This window comes from Pogoniulus pusillus, chromosome 13 (assembly GCF_015220805.1).
Source record: "Pogoniulus pusillus isolate bPogPus1 chromosome 13, bPogPus1.pri, whole genome shotgun sequence".
NCBI lineage: Eukaryota > Metazoa > Chordata > Aves > Piciformes > Lybiidae > Pogoniulus > Pogoniulus pusillus.
Window position 1 is genome coordinate 23,736,192 of NC_087276.1, and position 19,990 is coordinate 23,756,181.

The 19,990-nt window shown below is 52.1% G+C and overlaps 1 protein-coding gene across 4 annotated transcripts; it reads right to left on the minus strand.

The window, feature by feature from the left end:
- Positions 1–1,624: 1,624 nt before the first annotated feature.
- On the minus strand, positions 1,625–19,709 carry ALKBH5 (alkB homolog 5, RNA demethylase). Of its 4 annotated transcripts, none has more exons than XM_064153551.1 (5): positions 19,639–19,709; positions 18,222–19,041; positions 11,243–11,323; positions 5,269–5,424; positions 1,625–3,460 (listed from the first exon to the last, which is right to left on the minus strand). In XM_064153551.1, exons 2-5 carry the CDS (start codon positions 18,935–18,937, stop codon positions 3,277–3,279), a joined length of 1,137 nt encoding a protein of 378 aa, XP_064009621.1. In that variant the 5' UTR covers positions 18,938–19,041; positions 19,639–19,709; the 3' UTR covers positions 1,625–3,276. The 4 variants fall into 4 exon arrangements, with proteins under 4 accessions (XP_064009621.1, XP_064009622.1, XP_064009619.1 ...); XM_064153552.1 differs by having other exon boundaries at positions 18,222–19,038; positions 19,639–19,691; XM_064153549.1 differs by lacking the exon at positions 19,639–19,709 and adding an exon at positions 19,256–19,561 and having other exon boundaries at positions 18,222–19,038.
- Positions 19,710–19,990: the final 281 nt, after the last annotated feature.

Sequence of the window (19,990 nt, forward strand, 5' to 3'; positions counted from 1 at the left end):
TCAGGCCTGTGCAGGAGCTTGTCCTGTGGAGCAGATGGGGAGACGTTGAGCCTCCAGATTGGAGCTCACCATTCTCCACACCAGACCCATGTCACCACCCTGACCCCAAGCCTGACACAGCAGGTGACACACAGCACGGGCATCAGCAGTATTTTTAAGCCACAGTTTCACCAGACAGGTTACAGCAAGGGATCTAGAGATCCAGATCCATGTGGGAAATGTATCTTCTGGTTTCACTCTGATGTTGTTCAGTGCAAAAGAGTTAAAAAAACCATGTTATCTACACATATACATCCGTGTGTATAGAAAACGTCTGTACAAGTGGGGAAGGTGGCCTGCCTACATGTCAGGGACTCCTCACCCAGGAGATACTATGGGTCAGACCAGTCGTGTCCCACTCACTCTCCAAGGTGTCAAGTCCCACCCAGTCACACTGAAAACGAGAACAGAGGGTGGCTGGAAGAGCAGCTCTGGTAAGGAGTTGCTCCTGTGCCTCCAGCCGCAGCTGCCAGCTCAGACCTACTGCACGGATGTGGAGCAGAGGGGAGGGAAAGAAGGAGGGGAAAGTTCCTGATCATGGCATGGGGGAATAGCAAAAGAAACCAGGAGAGGAAGGAAGGACACCTGCATGTGCACGGACTGCACCAGGACTGGGATGAGAAGATGGCTGGTACTGGGCTAGAGGCAAGGCCTCAGGATGCATTCCTTGTTCAGCCTTCAGTGGAGATAGAGCCAATGCCACAGGAGCCATGCTCTGGGAGGTGGCCCCAGAAACAGGTTGCCTCCAGCTTCACTTTGAGTCAAAGCATCAAGATACAGCATCCACATGGCAGAGGGAGGAGTAAAACTGGGCACTGGTGGGAGGGGTAGGAGAGCAGGCTGCAGTGCCACCATCAGCAGTGCCCACAACAGAGCCTGTCACCAAGGAGGGTGTGAGGCATGTCTAGGATGAATCCAGAAAGACAATTAGAAACAGCCATTGCCAGGCACACTGCTGGCATCCTCTGGCTTGCTGGAGATGTCTGCACCAGCCACAAGAAGATGAGATTGCTCCATGCATGCGGTTTTGCTATCAGGGGAACGCCAAGATTCCCAAAACAAGGGGTCTGTAGCCAAGATGCTAGACAGAAAGCTGGGAGGGTAAGTCACACAGCTTCAAAGCTAAGCATGGTCTGAAAACAGCTTGTTAAAGGTTTCAGAAGCAGCAGAACTTTCAGATCTCTGGGCAGACAAGACAGGATCCTTTGAAGACCAACCACAAGGCTATGCCCATTCCTCCGCACTGAGACAACAGAGCTCCCACCAGGAAAGGACTTGGATAATCAGACACTGAAGACCTCACCTAAGAACACTCCCTGCAGATCAACAGTGCCAAAGGTGATGGTGACTTCCTTTGCACCATGACCACTAGATCCAGCCTGAGCAGTGACCCCACCAATGGGCAAACAGCAGGAGCTGCACAAGCCAGTGGAGATGCAAAAGGACACCGAGATCCAGATTTCAGCAAACCTGCTCAATGGCCAAGGAATGATGCTTTGGGGAACAACTCCTGGATGTTGTTTGGTGGGGGGGGGGGGGGGGGGGGAGGTTGACTGGGAGACAGCTCAAGACAGCAGCAAACAGGTTTCAAAATATATTACATCTTTTTATTGCCAAGCGTGCAGACCATGAAGTGTGTGGGGAAGGGGACACAACACTAAGAAAAACTACAGTTTGAGGGAGGCCAAAGCAGTAAAAATTGAAAAATAAGACTACTCCTTACAACTGCCAACACTTGTGTTCAAAGAATCAGCTGGAGGTTCTTAAAAGTGTGGTTCTAAAGATGGTGTTGGGCCCCAGTCTTTGACAACAGTGAGGCTTCAGTCCGGGTTAATGCAAACCAGGTGGGAGAAGAGAAGTAGGAAGCCTTCCTAACACTAACTCCATGGGGTCAAATACCCAATCTTCAATTATTTTCTGTAGCAATCAGAAAACTCCCTACCCCAGGAATACCAGCAGCAAGCCAGGAGGACGCTGCAGCACTTGGAACTGGGGCCAAACTAGACCCCTGCAGCATCCTCACTCCCAGAGCCAGCCTTGGAGGGGACAGACCACAGTCCAGCTGCCTGGCTTCTCTGAACCCAGGGCAAAACCTGCTCCTGCAGGACACAGTAGGTCCCTCAGGATAGGATGTTGCACCAGGATGCTGCGTCCTCTCAACTCTCTCCATGTAAAAGAGGCAGGGGACTGAAAGCCAGTCCACCAGGCAGTGAAGGAGAGCTCTTCTCAGGGGGTCCAAAGGCAAGAATCCTTAAGCACAGCATCTCTCCTATTCCCCTTTGCTATCTCCAGCTCTGGGAAGCAGCAAGGACTCAATGTGGTCACTCACTCAGCAGCTCCAGGGGCTCCAGTACGGACCTCGGGTCTATGCTAGGCCAGCCTCAGAGACGTTTCCTTCCATAACCCAAATATCCCCCATGGTCAGACCAGCACTGAGAAACCAGAGCTCAAATACATTCTTCTTGGAGAGGGCAGCACAGAGACACGAGGCTGTGAGCCCAGACTGGCTTGGGAAGAGGGACTGGAAAGGAAACCTATGGCATTTAAGACTGGAACTAAAGTGCAACAAAAACATCCTAAACCCTTTGAAATCAATCGCAGCAAGAGAGGTCTGCAAAGCTTCACACTTCCAGTTACTGCAGGGCACCTTTACAACACAACCCAATAACAACTAGGTAAGAGCAGACCAAGGAGCCCTTTGGTGAAGCAAAAAAACCAAAACCAAACAAACCACGAGGCCACCAGAGAAAGTTTCAGCTCCTGGGGTTCAAACATCATATTCAGAACGTTTGAAAAAGGAAGAAAAAAGTTAAAGCAAAAAAAAAACAAAAAACAACAAACCAACCAACCAAAAAAAAAAAATCCCAAAACAAAAACCCCCCCAACCAAACTAAACCCAAAAATCCAATTCTTGAATCTTGAGCAACAAAACAGCTAAACTTTTTTGGTGTTTTCAAAAGAAATCCCAACCAACAGCCTGGCATAACTTTGATCTGCTTCCTAAGGGAGAGATGCCCGTTTGACCCATGACTCAGGACACCACGTGCACTGGACATGTTCCGTCCTAGCCTTCCTCCATTCACAAAAACAAATCACTACAGCCTTCCTGTTTACTCTTCGGCTTGAAAGGAAAAACCAAAACTGAAGCTAGATGGAAGATAGCCAGAGGGAGGAGAAAAAGTTATCACAGACTGGAAGCCAATCTCATCAGCTCCACGAGCCTGCAAAGTGCAATCCTCAGTGTCGCCTCATTTTAACTTTCCTAGCTGGGCTGCCATCTTCCTCTTCCTCATCACAGTCCTCTGTGTACTCGTAAGACCTTCGCCAATAGTTCTCCGAGCTGAAGTTGCTCCTTCTCCTGTGTTTGGGTAGGAGGACTGAGCGCCTGTTCTCCTCTTTATCCATCTCTAGAATCCGTGGCCTGTGGAGAAAGAGAAAGAGGGTGTGAGAGCACATCCAGGGCGGGATTTGGGCATTCCTTGTGCAGGCACCAGCTGCAGTCTTGCATGCTTTGAGCCACACGGCTGACAGCTCCCACACTGCCCACCCAGTGCTGGGCACTCAGCAGAGCACTAACACATCACCAAGCTAGACTTAGAATCATAGAATCAACCAGGTTGGGAGAGACCACCAAGACCATCCAGTCCAACCTATCCCCCTGCCCTACCCAGTCAACTAGACCATGGCACTAAGTGCCTCATCCAGGCTTTTCCTGAACACCACTAGGGACGGTGACCCCACCACCTCCCTGGGCAGCTTCTTACATGGAGGCTTAGAGCTTTGCTTCTGACGGTGCAAAAAAACCCCAACTCATCCTCCCAGGACAAATTTTGGTCTCTACTTCCACATTGAACACTTCCAAACAGCGCTGTCACCTCTATGCAGGTGCAGCCTGTGGCCCCATGAATCATCTCTTGAGCAGAGAGCTCACAGCATAGAGCTGAGCTCCTTTGTGAGTTGCCAGAGTGCTTGTGGGGTAGAACCAAAGCACAGCTCCAAACTCCTTTGTCCTCTCACTGTCGTCTCAAACGTTAGCACAATCAGTGCACATTACTGCAATTGTTATTTCTGCAAAGCTGCCTCTGCTCTCACTCGGTGGTAGGACTGGGCTGGGGAGCTACACAGAGCTCTTATTTAATCCTAGGTGGCAACTGCTGTGTTCCTCTAAGAGATTCCACTGAAATCTGTGCTGTTTTCTTATGTTATACCAGAGTCTTTGAGGCCAAATGAGGATAAAAAACCCAGGTTTTTAACATCCATCTGCTGCTGGGGTCTCTGCAAGTCCTGCCACCACCCTCATCAGGTCACACCAGGGTGAAAAACAGCTCCTAGGGATCTGCAGATTTGTCCTGCATGGTCGCTTCTCTAATCACACACCAGCCCACTGTGTGCTCAGAGGGAAGCCTTCATCTGCAGGCTAACCTCTTCTTGAGCTACCTTCCCAGTCAGAGTCCAGGTGAATGAATACAGCTCATAAACAAGCCATCTCCACCCTCCAGGACAGGTTGAAACATGAGCTGGGACCACAAAGCAGCCAAGCCCCGGGACCAATCCCACTGTTGGTTTTGAGATGATGTGCAGAGAACATTGTCTTGACGCTCAGGAAGCCCTGGAGCTGGAGAACAGCAGGAATAGTAGACGACAGCTGGCAAAGTGGCTATTGCTCACGGCTATCACTGCCCTCACGTAGGGCACAGCGGTGTTTAAGGGAAGCCTCAAACTCAAGCTGTCTGAACCCTTAGCAATCTGGTTACACATTAAAAAATATTGAATATGCATCTCTGGAACTAAAACAGAACTGAGAAGCAGCTTCCCAAGAAGGCCTTCACCTTCCCAGATAGCAAACACTCAACGTTCTCTCCCAAGACTGCTTTCATAATACAGTTTAATGCAGCTGCACAGGTTGCTTGGCAATAGAGGTCAAAAGTAATTAGCTGCAGGGAAACTATTGTTCTGAATGACTGCATTATCAAGACTCAGCCAAATCTATTGCTTCTTCATTATGCCACTCAGAGGATAAACAATGTAAGCTGCTTACAGCCACAGCTTAGCTCCCACAAGCCCAGGAGGAACATAGAAAGAACTTCGTTCTGATCAAGCAGATCTGGACACCGAAGGAAACACCCAAGAGGTGCAGAGTAGGATGTTTGCAAGTGTATTGCACAGCCTCTCTTGTCAGAGCCCCAGAGATAGCATCCCAAACATTGCTCTGAGGAGAGATCATCCTACCTGTGAGCAGCATCAGGATCTGCTTTGCGATGGGACCGCTTTGGTTTCAGGATCTGGTCCCGGTTGCTTCCCGACAGACGGTCAGAGTTATAACCTGGTGGCAACACTGAGCTACTCAAGGATTTTGTTTCCAATCGAGGTGCATCTAGTCTTGTTCTGCAAATATTTAAAAAGAAGAGAATTTGCAAGGAGTTTCTACAGACTCACCACCAGTGTGCTGCAGCAGACGTTTGTCCTCGACGTGCTGAAGCAGAACGCTCAGTCCCAGCTGTACAGCTGGGATAGATGGTCAGGACTATCAGACTCAACTGGAAAAGATGCTGCTGATCTTTGGCACTTGCAGCTTCAGCTTTAACCTTTGCTGCCTTGTTTAGAGGGAAGAGGAAGGCTTAGGAATACATGCAGCTGTGAGGTGAAGGCAAATGGCGCTGGGCTGAGTGCAATCCCAGAGCCAAGGCATCAGAGCCCCTGTGAAATCACAGTGACTCCTCAGTAACTTGCAGCTCCAGTTACGCCACCTGGGAGATGCCCTGCAAAATCCATCATCGCCTACAACAGTAATAACTGCTTCTATCTGGGAACTCCCTCCTGTCTCAGGATCTCGTGGGGTCAGGCATTTCTCAGCTTGACTAAGAGGTTTGATGAATCAAAGTACAAGTCAGGAGAAGACCTAGCAAACAGAGGCTGCACCACATCTTTTCCAGCAGCACAGTACATGCTCAAGCTGCATCTGAGAGCCAGCACAGCTCATCTCAGAGCAGAACTGTCACTAGCACAGGGATGACTGCAGCCATGCACACGTGGAGGGGGGCAGCAAGCTGAACAGCATGTTATCATGGCACTATCACTGCAAGCACAGCAGTTAACACTCAGCTCACAAGCTTTGCTGAAGTTTACTTCAAAACAAAGACAGAAGCTTAGCACACTGAAAGGTGGTACTGGTGCTCCACAGCTGCCAATTTAAAGAGGATCCAAACCACTTCCCAGAAGGAAGGGTACTCTGATGTTATTGCTGCAGCTTGTTTCCCTCCTTGGCACTAGGGATGAATACTAGGTGGAAGAACAGGGTGCTTTCTAGTGCTGAACTTTAGCTCCTTAAGTTGGTTTCCACAGGAGAATCCCAACCTCAGCTTCCATTAGGAAGCACATCCAGTTCCAAGCTTTCTTTCTGCCATCGAGGAGAGACTCTTAGGTTAACCAGGATGATGCCAGACTCTGGTACAGCAGTTCAAATCTGCCCAGTATGCCAGAAACAAGAAACACTTCTGCAGGCAGCTGCCAGGCTAGAGCCAGCACTAGCCCACAACACCATCATCCTGAGTGGTTCTCAGCTCCAGGACTGCACCAAAATCCAGCCAGAACACCAAAGGCATCACAGATCTCACCCCGGACATGTTAGGTGGTTTAAATTCCTCTCAAATACAACAGCAATGACAGGCCTGCAATTGAAACAAACCAACCACCAAACACACTGCAAGGGCAAGGGAACACCAGCCATGCTCTCTGCCTATGGAGCAACACAGGAGAGGCTGTAGTAAAACGGAGAGAAAATTACCTACCAGAATTAAATAGAGTAACTCCCTGATGTAACTGCTTACAAATGACAGCAAAAGACCTCTAAAATGACTTTCCAGATCTACTTCAGTAGGTCTCATTTCCATCCTCTACCTTTTTCAGCATCTCATGAAATTCAGAGCATCCTTCCTGCCTCCCCAGTCTCTTGCTCAAAGCACTTCCAACCATTACTGGCTTCCCTGCAGTCCTGCACTCCAAGACTCAGGGAATGCTGTAAATCTCATCCCACTACGGCACTAAAGTGTTTCTGACCTACTTGGTAACCACACCACTCCCAAGCACGCTGTGAAACCCAGCTGCTGCTCCAGCTACTGCCAGCAAAAACCACCTCTAGAACCACGCAGAGCTGAGGCAAGTGCAGGTCCAGACTCAAACCTCGTGAGGCCAGACAGCTCTGGCAGCCTGTTCAGAGCCCAGTATCCCAGCCCCAAGCTGCGGCAAAGTCTATGCCTCCCTATGACCCAACTGCTCTTATCCCACCAATAAGCTCAAGGTTGATTCACACAGACTCACAGAACCACTATGGTTGGAAAAGATCTTCAAGAACAAATCCAACCATTACCTAACTCTTCCAGGGCCACCATTGTACCACACTGTTACATACTGTATCAAGATGGCTTTTAAATACCTCCAGGGATGGCGATTCAACCACTTCCCTGGGCAACCTGTTTCAGCCTTTGACAACCCTTCTGGTATAGAAGTCTTTCCTATTGTCTCACCCTAACCTCCCCTGGCCTAAATTGAAGCCATTTCCTCTTGTTGTGTCATTTGTGACTGGTGGGAAGAGAGGTGTGGACATGGCACTCTGGGACACAGTTTAATGGCCATGGTGGTGTTAGGTTGGTTGACAGCTGGTTTGGATCTTAGACGTCTTTTCAAAACAAACTAACTCTATGATTCAACAGTTCTATAAAAGAACAACACCCACCTCTCTACAGCATCCTTTTGGGTAAGTGTAGAGAGCCAGAAGGTCTCCCCTCAGCCTCTTCTTCTTCAGACTAAACAACCTCAGCTCTCTCAGCTGCTCCTCATTCTCACCACCATGACGAGGGAGAAGAGTCCGATGACGCTGCTGGCTGCTCCCGTGCCTCTCAGGCTACCCGAGGAAGCAGCACTTCCCCGGTTGCATAACAGACCGTTTCAGACTGCACACCAAGTCTCGTGATGCAGGAGCAGGGGGTGGCACTCGCTGCAGCAAGCCACAGCAGAGGTGACAGCAGCCCTGCTGAGGGGGCGTGCGTGCAGAAGGGCCCCGGCCACCCCCACGGGGGAGAAGCAGCACTTAATCAACTCTCTTTGGCAGCCATCAGAGCACACCCTTTGGCAAACAGGCCTTTGCCAAGCACCCACCAGGGCTGCTGAGCTCAAGGGAGGTTACATACAGAGAATTACCAGGGAGGGGTTCCACTTTGCTCAAGAGAAAGGAAAAATATACATCCTACTGTGGTTTCAGTCACTCTGCAGGTCCAGTCAGCTCATGGCTGGCTGGCCATGACTGGGCTGAGACTCTGCTGCTCTGACACTGAGCAATCTGGGGCTCTCAACAAAAGGACACAGCTACAGAATAAATCACTTCTCCATTATCATAGAATCAACCAGGTTGGAAGAGACCTCCAAGATCATCCAGTCCAACCTAGCACCCAGTCCTGTCCAGTCAACTAGAACATGGCACTAAGTGCCCTAGCCAGTCTTTGTTTGAACACCTCCAGGGACAGCAACTCCACCACCTCCCTGGGCAGCCCATTCCAATAGCCAATCACTCTCTCTCTCTCACCCAGCCTCTCTCCAATGCAGGCAACGACCAATGACCCGAGGAGATACTTTATCATTCTCTCTACAGCTACCTGAAAGGAGGCTGTAATGAGGTGGGTGTTAGTTTCTTGTCCCTAGTAACCACTGATAAGACAAAAGGAAATGGCCTCAAGCTGCACCAGGGGTGGTTTAGGTAGGACATCAGAAGAAACTTCTTTGCTGAAAGGGTTCACAAACGCTGGAACAGGCTGCCCAGGGATGTGGTTGAATCCCCCCCCCCTTCCTGGAGGTATTCAAAAGAGGCAGAGATGTGGTGCTGAGTGACACAGTTTAGCACCAGACTTGGTAGAATGGTTGGACTCAATGATCTTAAAGGGCTTTTCCAACTGAAATGACTCTGTGGCCCTAACTCCAAGGCCTCAGCTCTATGGCTATGCTAGACACAACTCTGTGAGGAGCTAACAGGCATTGTCTGTTCAGCAGTCATGCACTAGGTCAACTAAGTCCATCTCAGCCACCTAGGTGTTCACCCAGTTGCACTTTGAGGCTAGGCTGAAATAGCTTACAGAGACTGGCAAAAGCCAGAGGCAGTTGAAGCAAACGTATTAGACACCTGCACCAGTTTGGACAGCTTTAGTTTAGCCAGGCCTGTCTTTCCCAGAGAACTGCTCCACAGCCTGGGACAGGCACCTTCTCCACCCCAAAGCCCAACTGAAGCAGATACAGCATTTGGAGATGCTTTCCACTGATGCTTTTCATTGGCTCCAGTAAGCAACAAGGTGAATGTAACAACCTTTTAGTTCTTACAGAAGCCCTCTCATCTTTACCTTCACGTGGTGATAACCAGCAGTCAGGTGATTTGGTTCTAATCTACCTTTCACCTCACTCTAGCACCTGCCACACCTCATCCTACCTTCCTGGGTCTCTGATTTTGCTTGGCTCAGTGTTGCTCTTTTTTCCTGCCTTCATTTCACAGGTCTCTAACCAGAGCTCCAACTCTACTCTCCTGGCATTATGCTGTATCTTCATGACTTCGCCACACTTGTTTTGAAACCAACTAAGCCTTTTGAAAGCTTGGCAAGCCTGAACCTAGACCATTTGCCTGGGCCACCACTGAAGCCCTGACATCAATGTCCACATTTTTAGCTGGGCTTATAGGACTCAGGTTTTGTGTCTTCACTCAGAAAAAGCCTTCTCTACAGTAGACTGACTGCTAACACCTCCTAAGGCACAAGCACCATGGGTCAGCCTGTGGAGGCACATATTTGGGTCTCCTAGATGAAGCAAGTGATGAGAGAGGACATTTTTGGACACAGAAAGAGGTTACACTGAGGGAGTTTGGGGTGAGGGTGGTTTATTTTTTTTCCCTGCATTTTCTTAAGAGCTTGAAGGCTTAAGGGCTTGAAAGTCTCCATAGAAGGAGACCCCACAACCTCTCTGGGAAGCCCATTCCAGTGCCCTGTGACCCTTACAGTAAAGAAGTTCCCCCTTGTGTTGAGCTGGAACCTCTTTTGCTGCAACTTACACCCATTGCTCCTTATCCTATCCCAGGGAGCAGTGAGCAGAGCCTGTCCCTCTGCTCCTGGGCAGCCTTCAGATACTTAGAAACATTTATCAAATTGCCTCTCAGTCTTCTCTTCTCCAGACTAAGCAGCCCCAGGTCCCTCAGCCTCTCTTCATAAGCCATGCCTTCCTGTCCCCTAATCTTCCTCATAGCCCTCTGCTGGACCCTCTCCAGCGGATCCCTGTCCCTCTTAAACTGGGGAGCCCAAAACTGAACAGAGTAATCAAGATGAGGTCTCACCAGGGCAGAGTCAAGGGGGAGGAGAATCTCTCTTGATCTGCTGGACACACTCTTCCTAATACACCCCAGGATTCCATTGGCCTTCTTGACCACAAGGGCACACTGCTGTGCCATGGGTAACTTGTTATCCACCAGGACCCCCAGGTTCCTCTCCACAGGACTGCTTTCCAGCAGATCACCTCCCAGCCTGTACTGGTGGAGTTTACTATTCCTCCCCAGATGTCATCAAGACAGCAACATCTTCTGAAACATCTTCAGAGCTTGCCTCCCAACACAGCTCTCTACACTGATCACTAAATATACTGCCCTCGTTGCCCTTCAAAGCCAGCAGCTTCCTCCTTCTTCCAGGGAAACTAAAGCCAAGCTACTAAAAGAACAAACCACCAAAACTTTATGTGCTTTACAGGAATTTCTTCATCACAAGCATCAGCTTCAAAGGACTGTCCAGGTAGCTCATGCAGGTGGTATCAGATGATCAGGCACCTGAATACACAGTCCCAAACAAGAGAGTCTGAAATCCTATCTGTTTAGAGTTAGGAGCCAGTGAAAGCCAGGTGTTTGGACATGAACAGCACTTGCAAACCCATGACATGACAACACAGTTCTGCTGCACAGAGCCAAGAAGTGATTAACTCTGCAGGAACAAGTTCCATCTACTTCCATCAGCTAAGTGATGGATACTGCGAGACGCAAATGAGCATCAGAGTGACATCTAATCAAGATATGAGATCAAGCCAATAAATTAACAAGCAAGACAGTTTTAAAGTGTTTTCTTTAAAAGCAGCTTAGGAAATATCACAACACCACATCCAACTCTACTGTCTGGAGGGCTTCAGCACTTACTTTCGAAGGATGATGACAGCTCTTCTCTCCTTGATGTCCTGTGGTCGGATGCAGTGTGTAATTTCATCAGCTGCATACCCACTGACAACAAAAACACAAAGCTACAGTCAGAACGATGACAGGCAGAGGCAGAAAGCTGTTTCCAGCCACCACGTCAGTCATTTCTTAATTTCCACCAGGAATTCCTCCTCCAAGCATCATTTCCCAGGCACACAGGAGCCAGACTTACAGGAAGGAAGAAACTTCAGGAAAGAATGAGGACAGTCAAGGCATTTTTCCCCCTCCCTCTTACTTTTAGGCTACATCAGAGGCTAAACCACCAACCTGCCACAACACTGTGAAATAAGAGGTGCAGAAAATGAGTTTATGGAGCGTCAATTGAACCAATTTGTTTATCAAGAGATTAGGAACAGGGTGGGGAAAACAAAATCAGCACGTTGCTCCAAAGCAACAACTCGTGCATGCTCCTGAGAAAAAAACATCTCTGGAGGCTGAGACATGTAGCACACCCAGACACAAACATGTGCCAGGGTTGATGAGAACCTGGTTAGCTGAGAAGAGGGTGCAGTGGTGGCAAGAGTTGAGTGTCTCACCCCCCACCCTGGGCACAGATGCTGCTGCCTCAGGACCACCTCAACTCCCCACTGTGTGGCACATCCTCAGCCAAGGCACAAACATCATCTCCCCAGCACAGCCAGAGCAACACAACGCACTTTGAGTATCCTTCAAATCCAGACCTGCCCACCAAGCTGCACCTCTAAAACCACCCTGACACAGGGCTTACAAAGTGACACAGCTCCTGAGCCAAGGAAAATGACACCAGGCTCAAGCAGCTACACCTGCAGTAGCTGGCTTTGGCAGGAGTGTTTTGCTGTATGAGATAGATGGCTTCACCTACTCCATGTTCCAGCAGGCTGGAGGAAAGTCATGGCCAACAACGACCCCAGCTAGCCACAACATGCAAGACCCGGTTTTGGCAGCTGTTTGTCTCCCAGGGTACAACACAGCACATGGCAGGTGTGAGGACAGCAGTCATCACACCTGCTGGGACACACAACCCACCCTGCCAGGAGCACAGCTCCTCACTTGCATGGGTGCTAAGGAGCTAGTCTGAGAGGTGGGCCTGCCCTCTACCTGCTGTTTGGAGAGCAGCTGCTCACCAAAGAGCCTCTAGAGTCGACTGAGGGCAAAAGAGAAGTTAAACACTATCGGAACCTCCTGAAATGGCTGACAAGGACAGGAATGCCTTTGAAAGGACTTGGGTGAAGGCTGCTCAAGCCACACAAAACCAGGCTGGTTTAACCCAAAGCACAAATAACCGAGCCTGCTCTCCTCACAGGGCTTTAGCACCAAGCTGCTGTCAGCCAGCCATCAGCCAGCCCTGCAGGAGCACGGCCTGGGTCACTGCTTGCAGGTTATTGAGGACACTGTGAGCAGCTCACGCACACACAGGTCTGCTCTGGGGACAGGACCGGGTTTCCTTTATCTGGTTAGATAACCCACCCACTCGCCGAGGAACGCACGTCTCTCTGAGACGGAGTCACCATTTGGAGAAGAGAGTTCCCAGTCTATAACCTGTCCGGTTAAAAGAGGCTGAGGTCTATCCCCTCCACCCTCTGAGGCGCTGCAGAACACGACAACATGATGTGAAGGAGTTTATAATGATGCTTCCTCATGTTGCAGGAATCTCTGCGTCAAGCTCCAGTGACTGCATTAACATCACCCACGTTAACCTTCACCTCGGCGCATCCTCAGCGACACCCTCAACAGCAAGGACAGGCCTGCTGCCAAACCTGTGCTCTCCATCAGCCTGGTCAACCCCAAGCTGGGACCCACTTTCCAGCTCACTTTCAGAGCAGCCCCACAGAATCACTGAGGCTGGAAAAGGCCTCTGAGATCAAGCCCACCCTAGAACTCAACGCCATGACCAAGCACAGCTTGCGGTCCCAGATGCCACAGTCTTCATACTACATCCAAAGTCCTAGTGGGGACCCATCAGTCTGTCCCAGGGTCACACTAGTGTGAGAAGCCTCAGCAGACAATGATGGCATCTCTGCATCACCCCCCAGTAAAAGGCTTCTCACAGGCACCAGGCAGAGAAACAGAAGCAAAAGATTATTTGTTTTGTATTCTGCTTTGTGCCAGCATGAACTCACCCACTGCCCAGCCCTGCCACATCCTGACCATGGGTGAAAGGGCAGACACTGAACCAAACTGATACTGAGGATCTGCCCAGAGAACTTGATCTTATCATGAGATAAGAGACACCCCCACCAAATCACTGCCCATGGGAATACCTGAGCATGACATCTCCAGACTAGAGCATTTTCCAGAACTCAGGGAGATGCAGATGCTCTCCACATGCTCCCCCAACTAATACTCCAGTTCCTACATAACCTCTCGTATCTTACACCCCCAACTCCTCCCTGAGAATATTTTTCAGTCCGGAAGAGCTGCTGCTCAGCCACAACTGATCCATGTGGAGATGAAAGCAGATTTTTTTGTACAAGCATCACCAGAAAGGAGGTCCTGAAGCTCCATGGAGTTTCCAACAGGAAATATTTCAAGGGTCTGATGATGGCCAGGCCAGCTCAGAAGCAGACAGACCTCACAATGCCCCATCATGGGGTTTAAGCAGCGTGAGGAGCTTGCTCATGCTGCAGGAAAGCTGCTGCCTCAAACCACGGATGTGACACCAAGCAGTTCATCAGGCAGAGCTTGAAGAAATCTATTTGCCTCATCACCGCTGGCACTCACAGAACTTCCTCTGTGCTGACAGCCTGTTCTGAGGGATCATACTTTTCTGGAAAAACACCTAACCCAGGCAGTTGTGGAGAGATTCCTCCAGCTGGAAAGAAAGCAGGTTCACCCACCAGAGACTGCTACCACCAGGCAAGCCTCGAGACAAGAGGAGAGAGAGGCATCATGATGTTTCCCACTGCTATTACAAACAGCAGGGAGAGGACCCGGAGCGCTCGCCAGCTGCAGAAGGGAAGCCCGTATGGTGTTTGAGCTCTCTGAACCTGGCAACTGTTATTTTTGGTCATTTACTCCTCTGCCTGACTGCAAGTACGCTGTTTCCAATCCAGGTGCTGCGATGCAACACCTGGCAGTTAAACAAAAGCTGACTAAGGGCTCAAGATTTGCTCCCTACAACAGTGGGTTTGGGGTAGGGGTCTGGCTGGAACCACCAGCCCCAGCTGGCTCTGCACCCCTCCAGCTGGCTCCCTTTTTTTTTCCTGCCTAAGCATTTGGCAAAGCACATGGTCCCCAGATGAACAGGCACATTCCTTCATCCCCTCCCCACCGTTGCAGTTGATTGATGCTCATCATACTCCTGTTAAAGAAAATCCACAAACATGGTCTAGTCAGCAGCCCCCATCAGACGCCTAATGGTCCACAGAACTAAAATCCAGCTCAACTCTGAAAAGAGCAGCACCTAAAAGGGCAAATCTCTCCCTCAGATGCAAAAGGAGAGGAAGAAGTGCTTTGCTGGAAAAGCAAAGGGCTCCTTAGCAGGTCGTGGGGAGGCTCAGCCTTTGTCTTGCTGACAGAGGTGCCCAATCCAGCCAGGAGAATCTCAGTTCCACTTTTCAATGCTAACCTGTCCTTTGAAGTCTGATATTTTCCAGGGAATCTGAGGCAAGTTCAGTGTTTGCAAACTGCACAGACTGCTTCCTCATATCACAGAATCACAGAATGACAGGAGATCACCAAGTCTAATCCCCCTGCCAAGGTAGGTTTACATAGAGGAGGTTACACAGGAATATGTCCAGGAAGGTTTTGAATGTCTCCAGAGATGAAAATTCTACCACCTCTCTGAGCTTGTTCCAGGGATCAATCACCCTTAAAGATGTTCCTCCTCATGTTTAGAAGGAGCTTCTTATGTTCAAGTTTGTGCCTGTCACCCCTTGTCCTGTCACTGGGCACCACTGAGAACAGATTGATCCCATCCTCCTGACACTCATCCTTTAAGTATTAAGAGATCCCCCCTTGGTCTTCCCTTTTCCAGACTAAAAAGACCCAACTCTCTCAGTCTCTCCCCATAGAAGAGATTTTTTCAGTCCCCTCAGCATCTTTGTAGCCCTACAAAGCAAAATAAACAGGCAAATAAAGTCAAGGGAGGAATACAGGCAAAGCCTCTCTTCAATCTCCCTCCTGGGTAGGTACAAAACAGGAGAACAATTTGGAATAGGCTGCTGAACGCAGGAACAGGACAGGCATGATCTGAGGAGGGTCTGAGAATGATGTGGGGTTAAAAAGGGAGACTCACCTCTTCTTTAGCTCCTCAAGACTTCCACACGGTAACCCAAGGCATGTAGCCATCCTGGCTGCCCAGGAAAGGCAGGGTGCCAGCAGCAAACACTGACCCAGCACTATTTGAATCACAGACATTACAAGAATGCCATTTCTAGCTGCGCCGTTTCCCTATCTCCAGGGCAACTGCCTGCAGCAACTGTTTGCTGAGAGGAGAAAAAGCCAAGTTTGGAGACTTGACTTTAAGCAGGACCAAGGACTGGATTTCCGAGATACCCTCCTGAGAGCCTGCACCTCTCCCTGCTCCACCTGAATTGTTGGGGTTAGAGGGGAGATCTGGAGTCCAGGGACTTGCATCTAGCCAAGATCATATCATCACAGAACAACCACTTTGGCTGAATCTCTCTTAAGCGGGTGCTAAGTATCTGGTACCCAAATTGGGTATCGCTGTACCCAAATTGAACGAATCCCCCTTTTCTGAGACTCCATTATTTGCTGGAAAGAGAGAATCTAAGGCCAGATGAAGCTAGGGAATGCCTGCAGAGGGTCAGAAAACAACCTTCTCATTTGAGTGGAAAATGGTACCCTCGTTTGATTTGTACAATTGCTTCAGCTACCTTAACAAACTGATTACAGCACCCAGGTGACGCTGGCCAACAACCCAAACACACAGGCCTGGAAACCATCCGGTTCCAATTCCTGGAGCTCTAAGCCAGCTGCCTCTTCCCAGCAGTTTTACAGGACAAGAAAACATCATTCTCTGGTCCTGGAACACAGAAAAGCACCTCTGCCTCCTCCCACCACCCTCCACTACGAAGTCTTAAGCCTTCAGACATAAGGCTGTAAGTCTTCTTGGTGGCTTTGACTACAAGACTTCAGACTGACCCTGCTGGGATGCTTTTCAGCAAGAAAATGCATTCTGTCCTCATAAAAAAGCCCACCTCTAGCTGTGAAAGGAAGGGCAACTATTTACTCCAGCCCCTCTGGAGAAAGGCAGCACAGGGATTCACGCTGGCCTCGGGTTGTGCCAGAGAAGGTTCATCTTGGATATTAGGAAAAGGTCCTTTACAGAAAGGGCTCTCAGGCACTGACACAGGCTGCCCAGAGACGTGGTGGAGTCGCTATTCCTAGAGGGATTTAAAAGATGTGGTGCTGAGGGATGTGGTTCAGTGGTAGTAGCTTAGCAGTAGTGATGGGATTGTGAACTCAAGAAGAGCAGTTGGACATGATGATTTCAAAGGTCTCTTCCAACCCGGACAGTGCTAAGATTCTATGGCCGCTGGCAGGAAAATCAGGGCACAAAGATTCCTTTCCGATGTCCTAAGTTGGGAGCAGAGGAGCTGCCTCACACAGAGCACTCTCCATCCCCAGGGACAGAGCTTGCCCTGCAGTAAAAGGACAGGTCCCCCAGGTCCTATTTCACAAAATCACCCTGACCTCTGCCCTCGTCAATCCACCAGAGGATGAGACACTGTCCTCAGCGCCGTTCCCGCTTCCCTCCACAGCCTCCCTCATCTCTAATCCGGAGAAGTTACCTAACGCTGGGGGTACGGCCAGGATTAGTTAATGTTTGTGCAGCTTTCCCAGATAAAAGCTCCCTGAGACCCGACCATTTATTATTGATGCCCCAGCCACCGGTGCGAGGCCGCCTGCTCGTGGGGGGAAAAAATTCCTTCCTGAACCCTGCGGCGATCACTTTACAAGCCAAAGCAAGGGATTGTGTTACACAGCCTCGGGAGCCCTGAAAACCAACCTGGACCTTCACCAAACCAAAAAACAAACCCCAAAACCAGGGTAGAGTTGGTAGCCTGGAGCGCTGCTGGCAGAGCCCAGGCGGTTCCTGCTCCAGGCAGGGAGCACTCTGACCTTCAGGGCAGCAGGGACTGGTGCTCGCCGCGTCATGCAGCCCCAGCGCCAGGCTTCGAGCCGCCCTCCGTAAAGCCTGACCGCTGGTGGGTCTTGCCTAGCACCGGCCTGTGCCCTCACCTGCTCTGCCTGCCCAGCACGTACCGGGAGGCAGAGGGAACTAGGAAGCGGGCATTTTCCAGTGCCAAACGCAGCCTTACAGCCGGCCGGCTGCATGACCTTGGGCAGGTCATTTCACCTCCACTGCTCTTCCCTCGCTTGCGAGAACGCACATCAAGTCCCTGTGCCTGTGACTTGCCATGCTTCCAAGCGACGGTCCCATGGAGCTCTGTGCTCCACTCTCCCCATAAGCATCCAGTTTAGCCTTCCCAGTTTACAAACCGGGAAGACGAGGCCATTCACACCTCCTCTCCACACTTAAGGTCAGGTGGGGAGGCACTGGCCTAGCTAAAAACAGACCCAGGAGCCCAGTCCCAACCAGCTGCTGTGCTCTGCCCGCTCTCAAGCAGAGGCTCCATTTTGTGCCTCGATGTGCTATTTTAACCATTTATAGCAAAGCTCAGCTCCGCAGGCAGCCCAGCTGCCGCCGGGACTCACCTCAAACCCTGTGGAGAGACCACTCCCCAAAACAATCAGTCACTTACCCAAAATTCTCATCCACCACAGCAGCAGGACCACCCCCCACGATCATTTCTTCACCCCCTTCCACCAGAGCAAGACCCTACGCGCCTACAGGCGGGTGAGATCAAGCCCGAGCCTCCACCGTCGGGGTGTGCATCCGCCCGCCTTGTGATTCACGTTACACAACCGAGCCCCGGCACGCTAGCGGGAGGCCTCGGCAGCACGGGCACGTTACCTGAGCACTGTGACGCTTCCCCTCTTGACGGGCAGGAAGAGCACGGGCTCGGAAACTCGGATGGGCTTGAACTGGAATTTACACCCGAAGCAGAGCGCCGAGTCGCTGAAGAAGGAGACGGAGACGATGGGCCTCTCAAAGATATGGATGGGGTCCACGTGGGAGACAATGCAGCCCCCCGGCTGGTAGTCGTTGATGACGGCACTGTTCACAAAGCCCTCGGGAATCACCCGGTGCTCCACCAGCTTCCTGATCACCAAGTCGTGCACCCACTCGGGGATGGCATCCACTTCTCCCCGCGGGTAAAGGCGCTCCTGGCCGGGGCCTCGTCGCTGCAGTTGAGACCCATAGGTGTAACCCTCCCCGAAAAAATACTTGTTCCGCAGCGGGGCCCGATCCACGGTGTGCTCCCTGTAGAGCCCCTTTTCCGCCCGGGACACCACGTCCTCGATGCGAGCTTCGATCTTGGCGCACTCCTCGGCGCTGAAGAGCCGAAGCTGGCGGATGCCACTTTTGACTTTCCGAGCTTCTTCTTCCTCCTTCTGCTCCTCGTAGTCGCTGGGCTCAGAACCGGAATCTTGGTGCCGCCGTTTGCGATCATAGGGAGGTTCAGGGGGTTCTCGGGGGAGGCTGCCACCGCTGCTTTTGTGGCCGTCCCGGTAGGGCATCATGTGCTTGAGCTTCTCCCGCAGGTCCGTGTAGCCGGTGCCGGCCATAGTGCGTCCGCAGCCCCCACTTCTATCGATCCCGGCTCTGCAGGCGGCGGCTGGCGGCGGCGGCGGGGGACGCGCAACTGCTATTCATGGCACCCGCCGCCCTGCTGGAAGAGCCCCGGAGAAACAGGGAGGTCAGGACAGGACACCATCACACCCCCCCTCCTCCGCCACCTTGACCGCCCGTGCCCCCCTTCCCGCCACCCCCTGCTCCGGGAAGGTGGGATTCCCCTCCAGGTAGGCAACACGGCCCCAGCCCACCTCCCTCCTCCCGCCCCTCCCGAGATGAAACGGAGGCAGCCCTGTGGACGCCACACTCACGGCTTCGCCCGCGGACAATGCTGCCGGTGCCAGCGGCGGCGCTCACGCGGCGGCCAGGCCTGGCACATGCCCAACGGCGGACCCGGTACTGCACGGCGCCCTGCCCGCTCCCGTCGCCGCAGTACTGCCCATAGCGGGAGCCGGGAACACGGAAATAGGTGGAAAGGGCCCAACCCGGCCCGGTCCGCGGGGGAGGGGGAACGGCGACAGCGACCGGTAGTGTCGCGCGGCCCTTCCCGCGGCGCTACGTCACCAGGAGCCAGCCCGACATCCCGGATAGCCGCGGGGCCGCCCCCCAGCCCGGCCCGCCCCGCCGCGCAGGCGCCCCACCACGACCGCCGCTACCGCCCCCCCGCCCCGCCCCTTCGCACGCACGTACGTACGTATGGCTGCTCCGCCCCGGCCCGGCCGCCGCCGCCGCTGCCGCCCGCCGCCCCACGCCGCAACGGCTACCGGCAGCGCCGCCATGCCCCGCCTGCCGGCTCGGCGCTGATTGGTCAGCGGGGCGGGCGCGAGCGGCCCGGGCCGGCGCCTCATTGGACAGGCGGCGCGGGGCCCTCGCCGGCGCAAAGTTGGGGTGGCCGCGGAGGTGCCTGCGGGCACGAAGCAGAGCGCCACTGCCCCCTGGCGGGCGGGCGGAGCGAGACAGCTGGCGGGGACTGGGGCAGCCGAGGGAGCTGCGATCCAGTGACGCGGCCCCGGGCGGTCCGCCTCGGGTCTGCCGGCGCCAGTCCG